The 22,348-nt window shown below is 41.3% G+C and overlaps 1 protein-coding gene across 1 annotated transcript in view; it reads left to right on the top strand.

Annotated features, from left to right (window-relative positions):
• The first annotated feature begins 7,448 nt into the window (after positions 1-7,448).
• Positions 7,449-22,348, top strand: part of lemd3 (LEM domain containing 3) — a 37,305-nt gene continuing 22,405 nt past the window's right edge. Inside the window, exons 1-4 of the mRNA XM_037121001.1 lie at positions 7,449-8,821; positions 19,618-19,658; positions 20,828-20,897; positions 21,793-21,866. Coding sequence (XP_036976896.1) covers positions 7,483-8,821; positions 19,618-19,658; positions 20,828-20,897; positions 21,793-21,866 — 1,524 coding nt within the window. The 5' untranslated portion in view covers positions 7,449-7,482. The remainder of the gene's footprint in view (positions 8,822-19,617; positions 19,659-20,827; positions 20,898-21,792; positions 21,867-22,348) is intronic.

The following is a 22,348-nucleotide window of genomic DNA, read 5'->3' as shown; positions in this document are numbered from 1 at the left end:
CAAGGGGAACCAGCAGGAAGGTTCTTGGCCCAAAGAGTAAAACAACAACATAATTGTACATTAATAACCTCTGTTGAGTAAGAGAATGGGAGTTTAGTGACAGACACTGCGGAGATGAACAATGTATTTAGGGGATTCTATAAAAATTTGTTTATTTCACAATGAGCCACAGACCATGATCACGTAGATCATTTTTTGTCCCAGTTACATCTGCCCACCCTGTCCAAGGAAAACAAAAGGAGATTGGGGATGATACTACATTAGCGGAAGTCGAACAAACTATAACTATAAAAAAAAAGATCTCTGAGGAGCTTTGAGAAGTCACCAGGAGAATATGGCTTCCCTACAGAGTTCTCTGATATAATAGCACCAAAATTACTTATAGTATTTCAGGATGTGTTGGAGAGGGGTAGGATGCCATGCCAAGGGGAAGGCTCACGCGCCACTAGGGCACCCCCTCAAGTTGCAAGTCTGGTCTCAAGTGCTGTGTCTCAATTCAGGGTCTGCATCATTCGAAGGACCCGGCCTTTGAGGTCTTCGAAGGAAAGTCCTTCGGAGAGACCTTGTTAACTGCGTCAGCCATTGTTAAATGGGACAATATAGCCTTTGGAGCATTTCCTGGTTGTGTCACCAGATGTTTTACCCTTACGTTACCCTGACGATCTACATCACACATTGTCACCATTTTCTCTCTTTTCTCTCTCTGTTAGTTCTGCCCACAGAATATAGGTTAAGACCAAATCATCAGTTAGGCACAAGTAGTCCTCTTTGTAATACCCTGAGAAATATAAACTAAAGATACTCCTTCGGTGTCACATAGTGCTCATCAGTCATTTATCTTCATTTTATTACACTAACAAGCACAATGTGTCGAAAAACTGCTTAAAAGTGACAACTTTGAAATTGGGTGCATGCTTCAAATGGACACTGCGCTGTATATTGCAATGTTTAATATAAAAACAGATTATGAATTTCTGAATTAGTGTAACATAACTCAATTACATAGTATGAATATGCGATGAGGATCTTCTTTGCTTGGTAACCTGAGGAATTTTGTCTTTGCAGGAGCAATTGTTAAATATTTTGGAGCCATGGACCAGGAAGCAGCATGGCTGCTGTTTAATGTTTAATGTTTACAATTTAAAATAAACATTTCTGAGGAACACTGCATCAGTCTCAGTTATTGACCTCTAGAGGATCCCCATCATTTACCTTGTATTATCATTTTCTATCATTTCAACTTGCTTGGGTGGGTCAATTTAAGATTAAGTTTGATTTTAAATTGAGAGAGGTTTTCACGACTCTAGCCTCACCTAAAAGGGTTAGGAATCTATCCATCATGACAAAATAGGGGCCCCCCAAACACAAATTGTTAATGAACCTTTGTTGGCATTCTTCTGGGCAAAGGCATGTTTGCAGAAGTTGCATGGGTTCCTGGGCAGCAGGGGAAGATACAAGACTGAACACTTGAGGATGAAAAAACTAAAGATGCAGAGCAGTGCACAGGAGGGGGAACAAAGGGCTTCCTAGGAGGAGAGGTGGAAGTGAGTGCTGGGCAGGGAACAGGTAGATTACTCATTGTGGCAGGTGAAGGAGAGACTGGTGGACATGATTTCGTAGACAGCTGGTTGAGTGTTGAATTGTGAAACATTGGAACAGAGGGCTTGAAGGGATTCCATGACTTCCAGGAGCATGTTTAAATGTCAGCCCACGATGATGCCTTGAGTGCTCAGAGCTTGGTGTAGAGTCTCCTGGGCCCATTTCTTTGCCAGATTATTCTGTTACACTGGGAAGTATTGAGTTGAGAGACCCAAAATCAGAGAATATTGCAGCTAAGGGCTGAGGAGAAGGCTGGAGGCTCCACTGAGGTTCAGTCGGCTGGTGGCAGAGGTGCAGGAGGCTAGGTTGTGGTAGGCCAGCAGAAATCTAGGAGTGAGATGATCACTGGAGGCAGTGAGGGGAAAAAGATAAACAAATTAGATCTCTGTGGATCACAAGCAAAAAACACACTGGAAACACTTGTAGGCAAGGCAAAGCAAGGCAAGGCAAGTTTATTTGTATAGCACAATTCAGACACAAGGCAACTCAAAGTGCTTTACAGGAGCATACATACTGCATCAAAATACATTTAAAAAAATCATTTAAAAGACATTAAAATTACATTTAAAAGACATTAGAAAATACATTCAAAAGACATTAAAAATTGCATTCAAAAACAAGTAAGAAGACGTAAAGAAACAAACATTAAAACAAGCCAGCTAAAATAGAAAAAGTTTAAAAGAGACAAGACTGTGGAATAAAAGTCACAGTGCAGTTCAAAGACTTGAAATTGCTTCAGTTGAAAGCAGTCTCAAACAAAAATGTTTTTAATCTTGATTTAGAAAAGGTGAGAGTTGGAGCAGACCTGCAATTTTCAGGGATTTTGTTCCAGATATGTGGCGTATAGTAACTGAATGCTGCTGCTTCATGTTTGGTTTTGACTCTAGAGACTGAAAGCAGACCGGTACCTGATGATCTCAGAGGTCTGGATGGTTCATAACGTGGCAGCAGAAAACCATTTAGGGCTTTATAAACCAACAGCAGGATTTTGAAATCTATTCTTTGATAGACAGGAAGCCAGTGTAAAGATCTAAGAACTGGAGTGCTGTGATCTACTTTTATGGTTCACGTTAAGAGTCGAGCAGCAGCATTCTGAATCAGCTGCAGTTGTCTGATGGAGTCATTAGAGAGTCCTGTAAAGACACAGTTACAGTAATCGAGTCTGCTAAAGATAAATACGTGGACAAGTTTCACGAAATCCTGCCAAGACATAAGTCCTCTTATCCTGGATATATTCTTAAGGTGACAATTAGCTGACTTTGTAATTGTCTTAGTGTGGCTGCTGCAATTCAGGTCTGAGTCCATGATTACACCAAGGTTTCTGGCTTGGTCTGTTGTTTCCAACATTACAGACTGAGACTGAGCAGAGACTTTTAGTTGTTTTTCCTTAGATCCAAAAACAATTATTTCAGTCTTATCTTTGTTTAACTGAAGAAAACTCTTACACACCCAATCATTGATTTGTTCAATGCATCTGCTCAGTGTTTGTATGGGATTATAGTCCCTTGATGATATGGTTATATAAATGTATGTGTCATCTGCATAACTATGGTAGCAAATTTCATTGTTTTCCATTATCTGAGCTAGAGGGAGCATGTAAATGTTGAATAGTGGAGGCCCCAGAATAGAGCCCTGGGGTACTCTGCTTGTGATTTTCATCCGTTCAGATGTGTAATTTCCAATAGACACAAAGTAGTCTCTGTCATTTAGATAGGATTTAAACCAATTTAGTGTCGTACCAGACCCAGTTTTCCAGTATACAGTAGTATATTATGGTTGATTGTGTCAAATGCAGCACTGAGATCCAGTAATACTAAAACTGAAATTTTCCCACTGTCTGTGTTTAAATTAATGTCATTGAGGACTTTGACAAGAGCCGTCTCAGTGCTGTGCTGTGGTCTAAATCCTGATTGGAAAAACATCCATTTATTAATTATTATTATTCTCATTATTATTTAGTAATTGTTGAAAAACAGCTTTTTCAATGATTTTACTAAAAAAATTGGGAGGTTTGATATGGGCCTATAGTTATTCATTACTGATGTGTCCAGATTTCTCTTCTTCAGGAGTGGATTAATGACTGCAGTCCTCATGGCTTGGGGGAAGACACCTGAGAGAAGAGACATAGTGATACTCTGCAGCAGATCTGGAGTCATGCAGTCTGAAACTTTTCTGAAGAACCCTGCTGGTAAAATATCCAGGCAGCAGGAGGAAGATTTCAAATGCTGTTTAATGTCTTGCAGGTTTTGTCATTGATTGGATCAAATTGTGTCACGGTATTAGAGCTGGTTTTAGATGGACAAAACCACAACACACTTCCTGTACCTGGTACAGTGGCACTGACCGCTTGTCTAACTTTATGAATTTTGGCAGTGAAGAATGACGCCCATTCATTACAGGCCCTGGTAGACAGATGTTCAGAGGCTACTGGCAGCGGAGGGTTTGTTAGACTGTCGACAGTAGCAAACAAAGCACAGACGAGAAAGCCTCAATGAATATGTCACCAGTGTTTTCAGTGATGTATTGCTTTGAGACAACCTCAGTTTGAACATTTGTGCACACAGATATATAACTCTCAAAGAAAACACAATAATGGTCAGAGAGAGCAACATCAGGTACAAGAACCTTAGAAATGTTCAGACCCTTTGAGATAACTAAGTCTAGGATGTGGCCCCTGTTGTGTGTGGGCTGTGTCACATGCTGAGTGAGTCCAAAATTATCATGGACACAGCACAGTTCTTTAGTCCATCTGTCCTCAGGTTTGTCGACACGGATGTTAAAGTCACCAACAATTAACACATAATCAAAGTCAGTGCAGATAAGAGACATTAACTCAACAAGGTCATCAAAGAAATACGTACAGTATTTAGATGGCCTGTAGATGTTAATAAATATAGCCCGAGAAGATGAGTTCAACTGAAGAGCAACATATTTAAAAGAAGTAAAATGTCCATAAAACATCTGCTTGCATTTGAGTAACTCATTAAACAGAATACTAGCACCTCCTCCTTTTTTATGCATTCTAGTTTCACTTATGAAAGAGAAATTTAGAGGACTTGATTCAATGTGAAGAGCTGTACTGTTATCCTGGTCTAACCAAGTGTCAGTTAAAAACATAAAATTAAGATTGTGTTTGATGATAAAATCATGTATCAAAAAAGATTTTTTCTGCCAGGGACCTGATGTTTAATAGAGCTACAGTTACAGTATCAAAACCAACTGTGCAATTTTTTGGCGACAGTTTGTGGCTGATGAGGAATTGAAGCTAAATTGAATGAATTGGCAGATTTAATAAGGCATTTTCTGTTTCTCAGCAAATTCACATTTTTTCTATTACCTGTGAGCATAGGAATTGAGGAGGCTACCTTAACTCCAAGGGGCGGAAGGAAAACAGTAGTGATATCAACTTCATAACCTTCCTAGCCTGGAGTTACACTGAGGGATCATATACAGCGTCTGGTAGATGAAATAATCTTGCAGCAATTCGCAAGGAGACCAGGAGACCTTTTATCCTGGCACTGACTGCCTCAATGCACTGCAGGTATGAGATTGGTGTCAGCTCCGGCCAACCAGGAAACCATGGCCAGCATCTCCACAGCACCTCTGAAACACACAAAAACATAGACCACCATAAAAATCCATGAAAAATTCAGCTCAATTGACATCTTATCATTTTCTTTATCTTGTAGTAATGTGTTTCTCTGTTTATCACTGTGAAGCTTGCACAAAGCCTGGCATAGGACACTCTTGGAGTAGATGACAACAGACAGCCTGACTACAAGAAGGTAGGCTGCTGCAGTACACTGTAACTTTTGTCATAATGTTTTTCCCACTGTGAATACTTCTACCACCGAAAATTTCCGAGCCGAAAATCCAAACTGAATCTATGCTAAAAGCCTGGACATGTCATGTTTTCAATTAATATATGTTAATAATATGTTGACTCAAGTCCCAATCACAGTTGTTCGAACAGTCCTGTGCTGTGACTCTTAGCTAAGTTACTTGTTTTGAGTGTGTAGGTCAGTGAAATGCAGCCCCTCAACTGTTGCATACTGACTGAATGATACTATGCATGTCCAGCTTGTTACACATATCACATAATTTATCACGTTGTGCATGCAGAGCTGATGAGAAGATGCCAGCCTTTGAGTTTTCTTTTCTTCACATTTGTGTGATTTTCTTGTACAAAATAAATATGTTCACCCATCCTTGATGGGTTTGGTTTCAGTCCTCTCACAATACAGATTGTTTGGCAGGACACCGCAGCCACTCGCTCTTTTCTTATTCATCTTCCAACATATGCCTTTCCAGATGCCACCCACTAAATTTAAAAATGCCAAAGGCCCTCCCTAGTGCAGTCTGCAGATTGCAGTCTGCAGTCTTAAAATGAAACTCTCGCCAAAAAGCAACCAAGGCTTTATTTGTGAATGTATATGAGTCAAACCTCTGTGTAAAAGCATAATTACAACAAAAGAGGCACTAATTTTCAATGGAGTGCTGGGGCACTCTTACGCTAGCATCAAAATCGCTATTTTTAAAACACTAAGAAGGCTTGACACAACATGAAACTTTGCTCGTAGTACCACTAAGGTCTCTGCACATGAAACTTTGTGTACACAGAGTTTAGTGAAAAAGTTTTTGAACAATTCACATTGGCAGCTGTATCTTCGGGGTGCCGCCGTCATGGCAGACAAAAGGTGTCTATCCCCGAGTGTGACCTAACCGGGAGGAGAGTAATGGTGGACTGCTCCTCAAGCCCTCCTGTTAGGTCACAAAGGTTAAGTGTGACCTAACAGGAAGGCTTCAGGAGCGGTCCACCATTACTTTATTATTATTATTATTTTTTTTTTTACAGTTCCTGTGTGTGAAGTCACTGCAGTGGGAACGACTGTCAGTCGCACATGTGCACTCCATATTCTGCACTCACGATACCTTCTGCAGTTAGCTCACCTGGTACATCGTCACCACTCGCCCATATGAACTGTATAAATGTTCAAGGCTCTTGCTCAATCATTACACTCCATATCCTCATTGTGAGTCCAAATCAAGATGTAGGCCAACTTCACTGTAACAAAACCTTCATCAATCAATCAATCAATCAATCAATCAATAGTTTTCATGTATCAAATGTCCATCTTCCATCTTTCCCAGACTGAGGGATACCACTGGCTGTCACCTCCACCTTAGTGATAGTCAGAGAATTCGAAACAGCAATTACTTACTCACTAAAGTTTCGTCCAGTAAACGGAAGCTGTCACATGGTTGTAAACGAATAGCAATGATACACACAAATACTTCATATGTGAAGTCAGGGATGTGCACATGATTATACAGTATATATATAGTACGTGCCCCCCTCCCCCTTTTTTAGGCCTTAATAGATCCATCCATCCATCCATCATCTGTACATATTCTATGTACGCCGCTTAATCCTCTGCAGGGTCGCGGGGGCCTTAATAGATTCAAAATTAATTTAAAAAAGTACTCATAGAAAGCTAACTACTTAGCTGTGTATCCTATGTAGCTGTGAGTGATATGCAATTGTCATTTCTTTTGTGTCAACAAATTATTGCCAACATAAGTTTATTCACATTATCATAATACTGACGTTTAGAAGACATGCAATTCTTAAAAAGCTCTTTAAACTCTTAATGCACAGATTCTCGCAACTATAAAATCACCTTATGAATAGCATTCACGTCTGATATACTTTACATGTAATATTGCATGTTTAAGGTCTGAGAAATAGCTTATAACCACGACTTCGTGATTATCATTTTGAAACAACTTGCGGTTGCTTTTGAACGCAGCCTTGTTGATCCACTGCCACTTCACCCCCACGTCACTTCCGTTACACAACCTTCTCCGAGAGTTTTGTCCAAGATGGCGTCAACACAGTTAACGGATGAGGAGCTTTTCTCCGAATTAAAGCGCTTTGGTTTCATTCCAGGTCCAGTGACCGAAAACACTCGTCCAGTATACTTGAAGAAACTTAAAAAGCTTCGCGAAGAGCAGCAGCAGCGGGGCTCCAGACTGAGTAAAACCCGTAGCAGCGGGAATATCAACAGCACCACTGGCGGCGGCAGCACGGCGGGATCCAGGCCAGCCAGCCATGACGTCACGCACCTGAGCTCTAGCAGGAGACCGGGCCGGAAGTCCTCTGTTCTCGGCTTTAGCTCTGATGAGTCTGACGCTGAAACTCCCTTGAAAAGAAAGGGTTTTAATCACAGTGGCAGGGCAGACCGACGCTCTGATTTTCAACAACAACTAAAGACAAGACCCGTTACAACACCGAGTGTGACTATCAAGAGTCAGTATGGCGCTACGAGTACGCTGAACAGTAACGATTCTTCTCTGGATCCGGACGGGCAGAGAAGTGTCTCTCTGGGCTGGGGAGTTCGTGCCAGATGCAGCCCTGAGGCGGAAGTTAGGGATTACGACGAATCGGGGGACGAGGACAATTATGAGGGGGGTGCGGATAAGAACTCACGCTCTTTAAATGGTTGTGGAGCACCCCCCTTGGACACAAGCAAACTAGCCGGGGATTATTCAGACTCGGACGAGGAGGTGGTTGGGAGCATTGGAGACCGACAGAAGGAAAGGTTGCAACCTACACGAAGTCAGCAGCCAGTGTTGTTCCCCTCCCACGGAGTCGGCCGCGGGTCTCTGACGGGAGGGGCAGCCGGAGAGGTTAACCCGCCTGAGAATCTAAATATGGTGGGAAGTCGGAGGGAGGAAGGGGAGGAAGACAAGCTAAAGAGAAGAGAATCGGACTCATCGGGGGGCTTGCGAAGCCACAACTTTTCCAAAAAGTCTATTTACGTGTCCCTCACCGAGAACCATAGAGGAGAGGCCAGCAAAAACAACCACGTCGACGGGGATTGCGCAGCCTCTAGAAACAGCAGCAGGAGTAGGTTCAGCATCGGGTTGAGACCGCGCTTCTCCAACTACAGCAGTCTGGCCCAGACATACAGGGGCAGCCACTCTAACCAGATCGTTCCCAACCACTCATACAGCCAGGCAGTGCTGAAGCAGAAGGTGTCTGTCCCGGAGGATGAGCTGCTCCAGCAATTCAAAAGAGAAGAGGTGGCCGCCTCTGGTAGCTTTAGTGCTCACTATCTGTCCATGTTCCTTCTCACGGCAGCCTGCCTCTTTTTTTTGTTGCTGGGCCTCATGTATCTTAGGATGAGGGGTTCTGGATCCTCGGAGGTGGACGGAGTCAGTAAGTATCTGGCAAGAAGTGCTATTGAAGCTTTTGATTGTTTATCCATATAAACGGTAAAATAGGTCCATGGGCATTTCTAAACCAATGTACACAGAGCGTGATCATGATTTGACAGACAAAAGCATCCAAAGGGATTAAAATGTATGCCAAAATGAATGACAAAAAGATTTAATGACTCGGATAAATGACGCTTGACTTTGACACATATTTTAAAACTCAGTTGAAAAGTGAAGCAAGAATGATAAAGGACATGCGCTTTTGTGATCAGGAAATGTACCAACAGATTGGGTGAAAATGTTTTTACAGAAATTGAATTTTGCCTAAAACTTTAATATAAAATAGAAGAAGCAGAGGTGTGTGTAATAATAATGCTTGGTATTGTTATGAGTAGGGATGCCTCAAACAGGTTTTTTTCTTCTTTTTTACCCTGATCCCGATCTGAGTCATTTAATATGTAGTAAATGCCGATACTGAGTCCCTGCTAAAAAAAAAGTACCTGCATCCAAGGTTTTTCTTAATAGTTTTTTTTTTTTTTTTTAATTTTTGTTGAAACAAAGTATACATTTCATACGGCTCTTTCTTGTTCTGCATATGCTATCGTAACATTGGCCTACTTCTTTCCTTGTGATAGCGGGTGAGTCTGTAGCCGTTTTTAGACAGGGCACCAAGCCGCCAATTTGCCCGTCATTTTGGCGGCTCGGTTCGCGGTTTTAGACAGAGGCCAGCAAATTGGGGGTCTGTTTTGGTCCGCCTATTTTCCGCCTCGCCTGCTATCTAAAAACGAGGCGTCAATGTGGCGGCCTTCAGTGACCTGCACCGTTGTGCGACCCACAGCCGGGGAGTTTTAAAACCAAGAAACAGCTGATCACAGCAGTCAGTCCATCACTTCATCCGCGGACATTAAGATGGGCAACTGGACAGCCGCTGAGATCCAGGAGATGCAGCGCCTCCTCGGTCTCTTCAGCTGTTTGGTTGTATTAGCTTGTTGTTGTGTTGGCAAGCCAGGAACAGTCCCTACTTTCAAATTAAAAGCCCCCGCTAAGAACCCAGTTCTTAACGCCAATGGGGTGCAATATAAAGCTCTTATTTTGAAGACAAATTCGTTGTTGCTGTTCACAGCCCAACTTCGAGCATCATGTCACGTCACATGTTTACGCCTACCTCAGAGGGCTTTTAGAAATGGAGGAATAATAAGGCAGGAACACACCGGCCCAACCGTTGGACGTCTGAAGCGTTTGAAGAGACACGGAACAAATATGTTCGGTGTGTTCAGCTGTGTTGGAAGCTTTCGGAGCCGCTTGGACGTTGTCCACTCCAATTCAACATGCGAAGTCTGGGGAGGTTGGCTGTCGGATGTCTGAGCCATTGGATTCTCTCATTGCTAGTGAATCAGCGCGGTGTGCGGGAGGGGGGAATACTGTGTGCGCATAGGTTTTCTAGGCACTCCATCCTGTCATTTATTGTTTTCATGTTTTGGAGTTCTGGCATGAGACTTGCTGTTATTATTTCAGTTCAGGATGAATTAATCTGTGTTCGTTTGGTAATGCCTCGCTGCATGTTTAGTTTGCAGCTGTTTTTGTCTGAAATAGTTAAGTTCCGTTTTGATCGAAAGTAAAGAGAGTTGCGTGTATGGCCCTCTAGTCCAGCGTCTTTAACGCTAGAGCTACCTGCTTATTGCATCTCGTGCAAGTGCAGAACGTACACGCTACTGTGGAGCTGGCAGCATGTCGAAGCAGTGTGTTGAATGCAACTTTTCTGCCAAACGGGTCAGACAAGAGGCAACAGAGTGGTTGGTGAGTGGTCGGATAAGGCAGTTGGACTTCTGGGCGGTGTGTGGGGGCCTTAGGGCTTGTGACGCTGCACCTTGACAGCAGACACTCAAGTACAGCCAATTGAAGTGTGTCCGCGATGCAGCGCATGCTTGGTACCTTCATATCATCCATTGCTTTTTTAATATTCCTTATGTTGTCACGTCAAATGAAATCAACCCTTTGCTTGTAGGGGTAGAACGGTTTATGAACACATCTGAACCATTCGGTTCGACTGTCTCAGTTCAGTTTGCGTGTGTCGTGTTTGGTTCATAGGCATGCGCAACTTCTTTTTCTCATTTACTAACAGGCAAAGTGTGTACTCCAGAACAGCAGGTGGTGGTACTGAGCTGAATGCCAACCGCCGGTGAAGAAGAAGAAGAAGAAGAAGTGAAGCGGTGAAGCAGATAAGCAGTAATAGAGAGTTGTACGCAGAGTTTACTAAAAATAAAGTTTTTGAACAACTCACGTTAGCATTTGCTTGGTCTGCTCGCTGCTGTCTCGCCAGTCGAGAAGTATTGATCTCCACGTGCAGTATAACGCGGAGGACAGTTAAGGTGGAATGCTACTGTCTTACGGCAACAACTATCCTTGCGAGATCTCATGTGACTTTCCCGGCTTTTGATTTTAGCATTGTTTCTTATATGAGGCCTTTTCAACTTTAAGGTAAAAACAACGAAATATCCATGTATTTATATGGAACAAAGCTTTAGAAGTGTTCCAACTTAACTCTCCTTCTTGTTATGTTGCATTCGGAGATTGATACTTCTCAACTGGCAAGACGGTGGCTAGTGGAACAAGCGACTGCTGATGTGAGTTGTTAAAAACATTCTTTTTAATAAACTCTGTGTACACAAACGATGCTCTCAATGCTCGCATTCATGTGTAGAGACCCTGGTGATACCACGAGCAAAGTTTCATGTTGTGTCGAGCCTTATGAATGTTTTAAACACTAAAACTTTGATGCAATCATGAAAGTGCCTCTAGCATGCCATTGAAAATGATTTTGACCCGAAACGACAATACGGTAAATATTAAAAGTGGCTCTTTAGTTGTAATTATGCTTTTACACAAAGGTTTGACTCATATACATTCACAAAAAAGCCTAGGATGATTGCCTGTTTTACATGCTCTGCTGTATGAGATCCACAAAACTAGTGAGCATACCGGCACGTTGTAAATCGAAAGTGGAATCACACACTTGTGAGTGGAAAGTATAAAGAGAAAAACATCTGCTAGGGCTGGGCAATATCTTTTTCCTTCTCAAGAACAAACTTCAAATTACAAAGAAATTATTAAATCATTGCATTTATTTCAGTGCTTTTATTTTAAACTATTTTTCCCTGCTATTATAAACAGTGAAGCTTCGAACTCACAAAAACCAAGTGCATCCTTTTTAAAAGAATGTGTCCCTTTTTGATAATGCTTTTGTAAACACAAATTTAATATGTAAACATGTCAGATTGCTTGCTATTTAAAAAAAATCAGTTTCCATATTGATATTCATAAAGTGTTAACTTTAATTAAATACTTTATTTTGCAAAAGGTGCCTTTTGTCAGCATTGAACATTGTCAGCATGTGGATGAACCTCCGGCTTTTCCACTGTATATACAGGAACAATTAGCGATATACACCGTGACTGCACCCCAAAAGCTGTCCACCGGGTTTCTTCTCATACGACACATAGTTGCAACAGCCTTTGAACAAACTTTGCAGTGGATGGTGGTTTGTTCGAGGCCCAATGCTACAAAACCAAACTACTAAGGAGACAGTGCCATTTTAGGAATAAACTCTTGGCTTGATGGATGTTGTGTTTGTTTCTCTGCGGGAAGTCAATACGGAGGGAGGTTAAACCCTACTATGAACTATGGGAGCCCGTGGCGAGCGATGGTGGAGCAAATTATAGAGAAAAGCGATTTTATTTTTTTTTTAATTGTCTGAAATCACAAACTTGAATTAATTGATTTTGCCGTTTTATGGCCCAGCCCTAACCTCTGCCTTATGTCAGTAATATTTTTCATATCCAGATAAATTCAGACACCCATGAGTAAATTAAGAAAATTAGCTCCTACATGATTATATCAGCACAAAGATTATGAGCATCGGGCTAGATAAAACACTGAAAGAAGCAACTGATAGCAAAAACTCATGGTATGCTATCATCATGATAAATAGTCCAAGATAAGATATTTATGTATACACACACACACACACACACACATCTGCTTTCCTTGCAGTAGAATAAAAGTGGCCGGCCATGACCTAAGCATGTGCAAAAAGTAGCCACAAATTGTCTATAGCAATGAATGATTTGACTATGTACAATTGCAAAACAATACAGTCACCAGTGGCAATCCTTCTTTCCCTTGGGTTGTATAATAGTAATGCCAGGGGACCCAGGGGGATGTAGCAGAGGAGGGCAGGTGAGAACACACACTCGGCCCTATGCCCCACTAATGTCTCTCCCTGTTGTTGTCTAGTGGACTACCAGGGCTATGTAAATCTCTGTCAGTGTAACTGACATATTATTATTTCTATATCTAAGTCTATGTTATGCAGTTGTCTGGTGTGCACCTGGCTGTCACAGCTTGTTAGGTGAAGCAGATAGGACAGGTGGCGGAACGGCAGCAGGGCAGCCTGGTAACAGCCAGTCTGCAAACAGCTGACCTGGTTGTTCCACCTAGGGAGCCACTCTTGCCGTGAAAATCAGCTTGGGGAATGAGTGAAGAGGTCGCGTGTCTGTGGAAAGAGGTCAGAGTGTTACTACAGCTAAACTTACTTACTATGCAGCTGAAAACAGACATTACGGGAGCGACTGTGTGGGCTAACACGGAGCTGGGTTTGAATGAGTTGAGCATAGAGTACAAGGCCAACCAATCAGAGGCAAAGTAGGGTGGGTTGTACTGAACAAGTCAGTCTTCTTGAGCAGTATGATTGTGCCCTCTGCTGTTCAAACAGAACAATACAAAGCAGTGTTTCTCAAAGAATCAGATTTTAATTGTGGTGGCTGTCAGGCGGGTGGTTTAAAATTTTGGTCATGTTGAGCTGATGCTAGCAACTTAGGGTCAGCACATGCACGCTCATTAACTGTGTCCTTTTACTTTACACCCTGCATGCATGCTTTAACTTATTTACATGAGTTGAGTCTTAGAGCTTGTGCTGATAATGTTGAGTTAATGTCTTAATTTTTCACAAATGTATGCATATAACTATGAATTATATCTCAGCGATGAGGCCAGCCGTTGTCTTTGCAGAGGAAGTTCCAGTCAAGCCAACAACATTAAATACTCCTAAAAACCACATAGCCATCCACTATATCAGAGTACATAACATCTTGCGATTCACTGAGAGGTTTGCTGACTTGTGAGACAGAGTGAGAACAGGATGCAAATATGTGTACTGAATTAGATTGCTGATGCTAGAGCTGGCGCATGTTGCGTGATGCACATGTGGTTAACAAGGTGGGTGCGGCTTGAGGGTGGAGTAAGGGTCTGCAGTAAAATTTCACCGATGATTGGATAAAAGATATAAAATCAGAATTTGGATTTTATTTTCCTGGGTGGGTCTCAATTTACCTGGGTGGGCTGCCCATGTAGAGCTGGATATGGTGTTCTTGGGATTAAAGGCTTCGCCCTCTCCCCTCCAAACATATTGCGGCACCCTGTGGCCAAACAATTCTTTTTTTTTTGTTTCATCTGACCACAGTTTTCCTCCAGAAACTGTTTCTTTGTACGTATGATCGCAGCAAACTTCAGTCGTGTTTTAACATGTCTGGAGCAAGGGCTTCTTTTTTGCACAGCAGCCTCTCAGACCATGGTGATGCAATACACACTTGACTTCGGACATTGACACTTGTCTTCCAGCACCTTCTAATTAAAGCCCCCCACGCACCACCCAGACGTCCAACTGCCTTATCCGACCACTCTCCGACCACTCTGTTGCCTCTTGTCTGACCCGTTTGGCAGAAAAGTTGCATTGAAACACACTGCTTAGACGTGCTGCCTTCTGTACAGTAGTGTGTACGTTCTGCGCTTGTGCGAGATGCAATAAGCGGGTGGCGCTTGTGTTGTGAGTTGTAAGCGAGAGGCTTATGTACGCAACTCACATTACTTTCGATCAAAATGAAACTTAACTATATCAGATAAACACAGCTACATACTAAACATGCAGCGAGGCATTACCAAACGAATACAGATTAATTCTTCCTGAATGGACATGATAACTATTCTTGTGCTAGTACTGCAAAATAGGGAATGACGGAATGGATTGCATAGAAAACCAATGTGCACACAGTATTCCGCCCCTCCCGCACACTGTGCTGATTTGCTAGCACGCCACCAATCAGAACGGCCATTCAGCTGGCACACAACCAATCAGAGAATCCCATGGCTCAGATGTCCGACAGCCCTCCTCCTAAGACTTCGCATCAGAATTGGAGCCGACAACGTCCGCGCGGCTCCGAAAGCGTCCAACGCAGCTGAACACACCAAACGTATTTGTTCCCAACCTCGTCCTAGTCCCCCCAAACACTTCAGACGTCCAGTGGTTGGGCCAGTGTGTTCCTGCTTTTACATCAGACTTGCCTTTTGGTGGTTTTTGGTTAACTCTTGGCGATCCATGTCTGTTTTCTCTCAGCAGCAGGTGATAGTTTGCATTTTATTCCTGAATTATTTCTTTATGCAATATAATATCTGACCTTTGTTCACAATGTACCACACTACATTGTCAAATTTAAAACATTTATTAAGAACATTAAGAGCTTGCAAACTGTGTTTTTTTTAATTTTTTTTATTGACAACGCCAATGTTGTCAACTTAACTCACTGGAAATCCAAAATACTTCTCCAAACCACTACAAAACAGAACAGGCTACAGCTGTAACTCACTGAACTTACCTGTCTGGCGTACATGCCACCATAGCTCTAGGGAGGTTAAGTTTCAGGTGCTCATACATGGCTTGTAGTGCTGCCATGAAATGACAGCTTTGTTTGACAAAGTTTGCATGTCACATGTTTTGCAGTTTTATTCTCAAAATGTTCCCATACTTTGGACGTTTTTGGTCTCGCTTTCCTGCTCTCCTCCTCTCCTCAACAGGTTCTGCCATCATTCATGTTCTTCTTCTGCTGCTTCTGCTTCTTCTTCTGTGGAAGCATCTTCTTCTATGCCACACTGTGGTGTGCATTCTTGTAGCGGTGCTAAATCGATTTGCTCTGGCTGAAATATATATATATAAAAAAGATAATAACAATGATAAATACGATGCGTCAACGCCAAAGTTTCGTGTTGATAAATATTTATTGTTGACGTAATCGATTACGTCAACTAATCATTGCAGCCCTATCTGTCTGTATTCAGAGTTGCAATGTTTATTGCCTGTAATGTACAGATTTGATTAGCTGAGTAGCGTGGGATGGCTTACCTCGTATACAATTGGTCAGTGGATTTCCTGATCCGCTGAAGTCTAAAAGGGTGCCACAGGTCAAAATGGAAGCGCCCCATCGAAATTTAAAATACCTCAATATAGGGCTGGGCGATATGGCCTAAAAATTGAAGCTCCGACACCAAACTCGATTTACGATTTTAATGGATTTTTTTTTCCCCTCTCAAGAACAGACTTCAAATCACAAACAAATTATTAAAAGCATTGCATTTATTTTAATGTCTTTATTTTAAACAAATTTGCCCTGCCATTGTAAACAGTGCACCTTAAACCTGACTTGAAAAAATAAATAAAAGTTCATCCTTTTGAAAAGAATGTGCCCCTTTTTGATAAAATGCTTTTTAAAAATAAATTTAACATGTCAGATTGCTTGCTATTATAAAAACAGATCAGTTTCCATTTTGGAACTGATAAAGTTTTAACGTAACTTTTTAATTAAATACTATATCTTGCAAAAGGTGGCTTTTGTTTGCATAAAGTATTTTATACCCCTGAAGATATGTAAATAAAATTAAACACCTGCATGCACTGCATAGTAAACATGACATGTTGGTAGATGTACAGGACATGAGGTGTGTGCTTGCTGCCTTTTAATACATTTTTGGCCAGGAAGACGAGCCTGTCTGCTTCCTCTAGCTTGAGACATCATCGAGACAGCATGTGGATGAACCTCCGGCTTTTCCACTGTAAATACGGCACCGTATCTTTAGTGATATGCAATGTGACTGCACCCATAAAAGCTGTCCACCAGGCCTTTTTTTTCTCATATCGGACACAATGATTAAATGATTCCGCTAATGTTGGCTGCTTTATAGCAAGTGTTTGTGGGCTGCCGCGGTCTTCTGGTAGTGAACAACAAGTGTCCCACTATGATGCATGCGTCTGTTTGAGGTGCTGAAATAAATGGATCGGTCTGCTGCCTTTATTAGTTGTAGTAGCCTTTAAACAAACTTTGAAGCGGACTGTGGTTTGTTCAAGGTACAATGCCACAAAACCAAGCCACTAACCATACAGGAGCGAGCTCTTGGCTTGCTGCACATTGTGTTTGTTTCTCTGTGGAAAGTCAATGTGCGGGGAGGGCAGAGCCCACTCTGAGCTAAGGGAGCCCATGGGGAGTGGTGGCGGAGCAAGTTAAAGAGAAAATCGATTTTATTTTCTTTTTAAATTGTCCAAAACCACAAACTCAGATTAATTGATTTATCGCCCAGCCCTACTTCAACAATTCATTGATTATAGGTCCAGGTCCATATAGGATGGTGTCTGGGTCCGGACCATGGTCCGCCTGTCCGAAATGACAACAAGAAATGACAAGCCGCCCCCGTCATGGTCTTCAGTTTCATACAACTTAAGGCCTAATGCAAAAAATGGATTGGTGCGTGGCATCGTTGAATTTTTGTGAGTACGACTATATGAGCACAGTATCGGCCCGATGCCAGTATCGGTGCGTCCCTACTGTGAAATCTTTGTGGTCCCATTGTGACGTTTAAGGTTGAAATAGCTATTTTTACTGAAGGCTGCTAAGTTTTGCATTCAAGCCATATTTAGTCTTGCATAGCCAGACCTCTATCATCTGACAGGGCACTGAAGATGACCAGGCAGGCAGGAAAAGAAACCAGTCAGTTGATGTTATGTTAATTAATACTGTACATACCAATGTGGCATTCTCTCTTCCAAATAATCAGCGACGAAACTATCCATCCATTTATGAAAAACAAATGTGTGTGTGTGTTTATATGTGTGTATATAAAAAAGAAAAAGAAAAACTGAAGTATCACATGGTCATAAGTATTCAGACCCTTGGCTTAGAATTGAGTAGAAGCACCCTATTGAGCTAGTACAGCCATGAGTCTTCTTGGGTGTGATGCAACAAGTTGTTCACACCTGGATTTGGCAATCCTCTGCCATTCTTCCTTGCAGATCCTCTCCAGTTCTGTCAGGTTGAATGGTGAACGTTGGTGGACAGCCATTTTCAGGTCTCTCCAGAGATGCTCAATTGGGTTTAGGTCAGGGCTCTGGCTGGGCCAGTCAAGAATGGTCACAGAGTTGTTCCGAAGCTACTCCTTTGTTATTTTAGCTGTGCGCTTGGGGTCATTGTTTTGTTGGAAGGTGAACCTTCGGCCTAGTCTGAGGTCCTGAGCACTCTGCAAAAGGTTTTCTTTCATCTTTCCTTCAGTTGCAACCAGTCGTCCTGTCCCTGCAGCTGAAAAACACCCCCATAGCATGATGCTGCCACCACCATGTTTCACAGTTGGGATTGTATTGGGATGGTGATGAGCAGTGCCTGGTTTTCTCCACACGTACTGCTTAGAATTAACGCCAAAAAGTTCAATCTTGGGCTCATCAGACCAGAGAATCTTATTTCTCATAGTCTGGGAGTCCTTCATGTGTTTTTTGGCAAACTCAATGCAGGCTTTCATATGTCTTGCACTGAGGAGAGGCTTCCGTCAGGCCACTCTGCCATAAAGCCCCGACTGGTGAAGGGCTGCATTGATAGTTGACTTTGTGGAACTTTCTCCCATCTCCCTACTGCATCTCTGGAGCTCAGCCACAGTGATCTTTGGGTTCTTCTTTACCTCTCTCACCAAGGCTCTTCTCCCACGATTGCTCAGTTTGGCTGGACGGCCAGGTCTAGGAGGAGTTCTGGTTGTCCCAAACTTCTTCCATTTAAGGATTATGGAGGCCACTGTGCTCTGAAGAACCTTGAGTGCCACAGAAATTCTTTTGTAACCTTGGCCAGATCTGTGCCTTGCCACAATTCTGTCTCTGAGCTCCTTGGGCAGTTCCTTTGACCTCATGATTCTCATTTGCTCTGACATGCACTGTGAGCTGTAAGGTCTTATATGGACAGGTGTGTGCCTTTCCTAATCAAGTCCAGTCAGTTTAATTAAACACAGCTGGACTCCAATGAAGGCGTAGAACCATCTCAAGGAGGATCAGAAGAAATGGACAGCATGTGAGTTAAATATGAGTGTTACAGCAAAGGGTCTGAATACTTGTGGCCATGTGAGATTTCAGTTTTTCATTTTTAATAAATTTGCAAAAATTTCCACATTTCTGTTTTTTTCTGTCAAGATGGGGTGCTGAGTGTATATTAATGAGAAATAAAATGAACTTCTTTGATTTTAGCAAATGGCTGCAATGAAACAAAGAGTGAAAAATTTAAAGGGGTCTGAATACTTTCCATATCCACTGTATAGAGAGACAGAGAGAGAGAGAGAGAGAGAAGCCTTAATACAAATTAAACTGTTTTGTATCAGAGGTGTTGAAAGTCGTATCATTCAGAAATTTATATTTTATGGTAACTTGGTGTTTAACATAGCAGTTTGCTTCAATGTTTTATGAGCCCTTAAACAATGTATTTATTAAACATTTTAGAATAGTTTGAAGTTCAAATTTTCTAAATATTATGTGTAAATACAATGTATGCCAATAGGTTGCGTGTACTGGCAAAGTGGGGAGTAAATTTACCATTTGAGTGGTAACATCTAGCTTGTGTTTTGAAAATATTTTGTCTCCTGACTGTATCTCTTTCTCCTTTGTTTCAGTTAAGAGCCACCCTTTTGGCAGTGATTTTGACTCTTCTTATGTAAGTGACATTTCTCTCTTTGATGTGATGTGCACATTACACTTGAAGCTACAGAGAAACAATTGTGTTGGAAGCATTTCAAATGTTTTTTATACCCTATTTTACATCAAAAATTGAGTAAAGACCCAGGTTGTGAAAATAGTATAGGTTCTTTCCATACTGATTCACCCGGGCCTTTCTAGATCATGTCTTGGATTTTCTTGGAGAAAAATTAGGTATAAATTTCTGTTTAATTCATGGGACCTTGCATAATCTTTGTTTGTGATTCTATCAACAAATCAGGTATGAATTTCTATTTAATTCATGGGACCTTGCAAAATCTTTGTTTGTGATTCTATCAATGTGTATTCTGAGCCCAACTGATTTCTTATTTTCCACTGGATTGGGTTAAATTTTGTTCCCAAGAAACACTAGATATAGTTTGATACATGCATTAATTTTAATAGTTGGTGCAGAATGTTTACAGTAATAAAATTGATAACAATACTTTGTAACAGTTTTTACTTTACTTTAGCTTTCATGCTATTTATTGTTTGAATTAATAATATAGTTATTATATCTAAAATGCTTCATAATGTATGCAAGTTATTTGGTGCTGCATACAAATATTAGATGCCACTGAGCTCACCTAGTATAGCATTAGAATAATTAGATTATTTAATTTCCTTGGATCTTTATGTGTAAGTGTGAATATCATGCAGGCATTTCCAAAAAATAACGATTTCATATAACTCATGTATCAGTTGATATTTATTTGAAAATGATTTCTCATTCTTCTTACTGCATAATTTATGACATGGGGTTTTATTTCATTGGTAAATATTTGTTGCGTGTTGACTTCAAGGTTTCCTGTCTTTGTATGATACCTATTGAGTCTGTGTTTATTAGATTCATTTGCAAGTTACATCTTGTACTGTATTGGCTTGGATCGTTGTATACTAGGTGATACGTTTTTGTTCTCTGTAGACAAAATACTAATTATAGTTCCTGAGCTTAATACACACGGTATTTAATTGTGTTAAACTTTACGTAATTTACGTAATTCTGAGCATCAAATGTGATTTGGTATCAGCAGATACCCAATGTAGTACTTGAAATATGATTCAAATAATTAAATGCACTTAAATGCAATTTGTAGAGTGTGTCCACTAATTATTCATTGTCCGCAGGACAAGGTGGAGAAGGACCTTATCCTAAAGTTGCTGCTCAATCTCCACAACCACCTGGCTCACATCGCTGGTAGCTATTAACTCTGCGCTCCTCTCTGTGGTCTCTGACTGATTTATCAATTGACTGACCGACTTACTGAACAATCATATTTCTGTTAGTACAGTTCACACTCTGCTAGTACAATTTGGCAGTGACTCTTTTATTTTCATCGTCTATGTTCAGCTGTTAGATGTAGATACAAGGCTTTGTTAAGTTGCCTAGAAGATACATGACAACATAACCTAATGTATACATTTCCCATTACAGAGCAAATTGAATGGTGAAATGTCATTTTATATGAATATTCATCTTCCATGGGAATGCAGATACAACTTTATGGCACATTTGACTGTATTTTCAAAATTGTGACAGCACACACTGTGGCGGGACAATTTAGGAAAGGGGTGGCACAGCTTTAAAATGACAGTTTCTGTAATGTACCGGATATAGACTGATAATGCTTTGTCTATTTTGAGGTCATAGGTTGCCAGTTTTCTAGTTCTTTGTATCTACCTTGACTCTGACATTGAAATACTTAACAATTACAATTTATATACTGTGCATATGGATTATGCAGAAATGACACTTTGAAATGGGCAAGAGAGGTCCTCAATCAGACAGAGCTGTTGAAATCAGCTTTTAGAATTGTGATAGAAACTGATTAGTCTGAAATATAGTAATATTTCCTAATCTGCTGTGCTCGTGGACATTATTCAAATGACATCCTATAGACATGATGCCATACTTGGACCTACTGCTTACTGTCCAGTATTCAAAACATATTGTGATATAAACTTAAGGTCATACCACCCAGTCCCAGTATACCCATCGTGTAAACATGACTAATCAGTTGATGTACAGGATGTGATTTTAGCAATTAGCAATGTGATTTCTCATCAATAATGGTTTAATATTGTGATTGCAGGTCAGCATGACTGTGGAGACCAGCAACATCCAAACAGGAGTCTGTCCATGGATGAGGCCTCTGCATATTTACTGGTTTGTCCGCTGGCAAAGATTTCACACTTCTTGACAAGAATGGCTATGAAATTCTGTGTATGATGACCAGTAATTTTGTCTCCCATGAAGGAGTGTCATCTTGACTATATATTTTCTGGTCTGCATGGGGTGAGGATGCTGTTGGAAAACCTCAGTGTCATTTCATGCGTGGGCAAGTGAATGTGTGTACGGGCACAACGCGGTTATCTTGCTAATCCACGGTTCATTAACGCTGCCCACTGGCATTTATGAAATCGAATAAATAATGTAGGTTGCATTTCAGTCTCAAGTTTTTCAGCCAGTGATCGTGACACCCCGACTCCTAAAGGCCCCCCACACACTGCCCACACGTCCAACTCCTTTATCCGACCACTCTCTGAACACTCCATACCTCTTGTCTGACCCGTTTGGCAGAAAAGTTGCATTGAAACACACTGCTTCGATGTGCTGCCTACTGTACAGTAGTGTGTACGTTCTGCGCT

The sequence above is a fragment of the Acanthopagrus latus genome, chromosome 14 (assembly GCF_904848185.1).
Source record: "Acanthopagrus latus isolate v.2019 chromosome 14, fAcaLat1.1, whole genome shotgun sequence".
NCBI lineage: Eukaryota > Metazoa > Chordata > Actinopteri > Spariformes > Sparidae > Acanthopagrus > Acanthopagrus latus.
The sequence above is the reverse complement of the archived record's forward strand: the minus strand, read 5'-3'. Positions and strand labels throughout refer to the sequence as shown.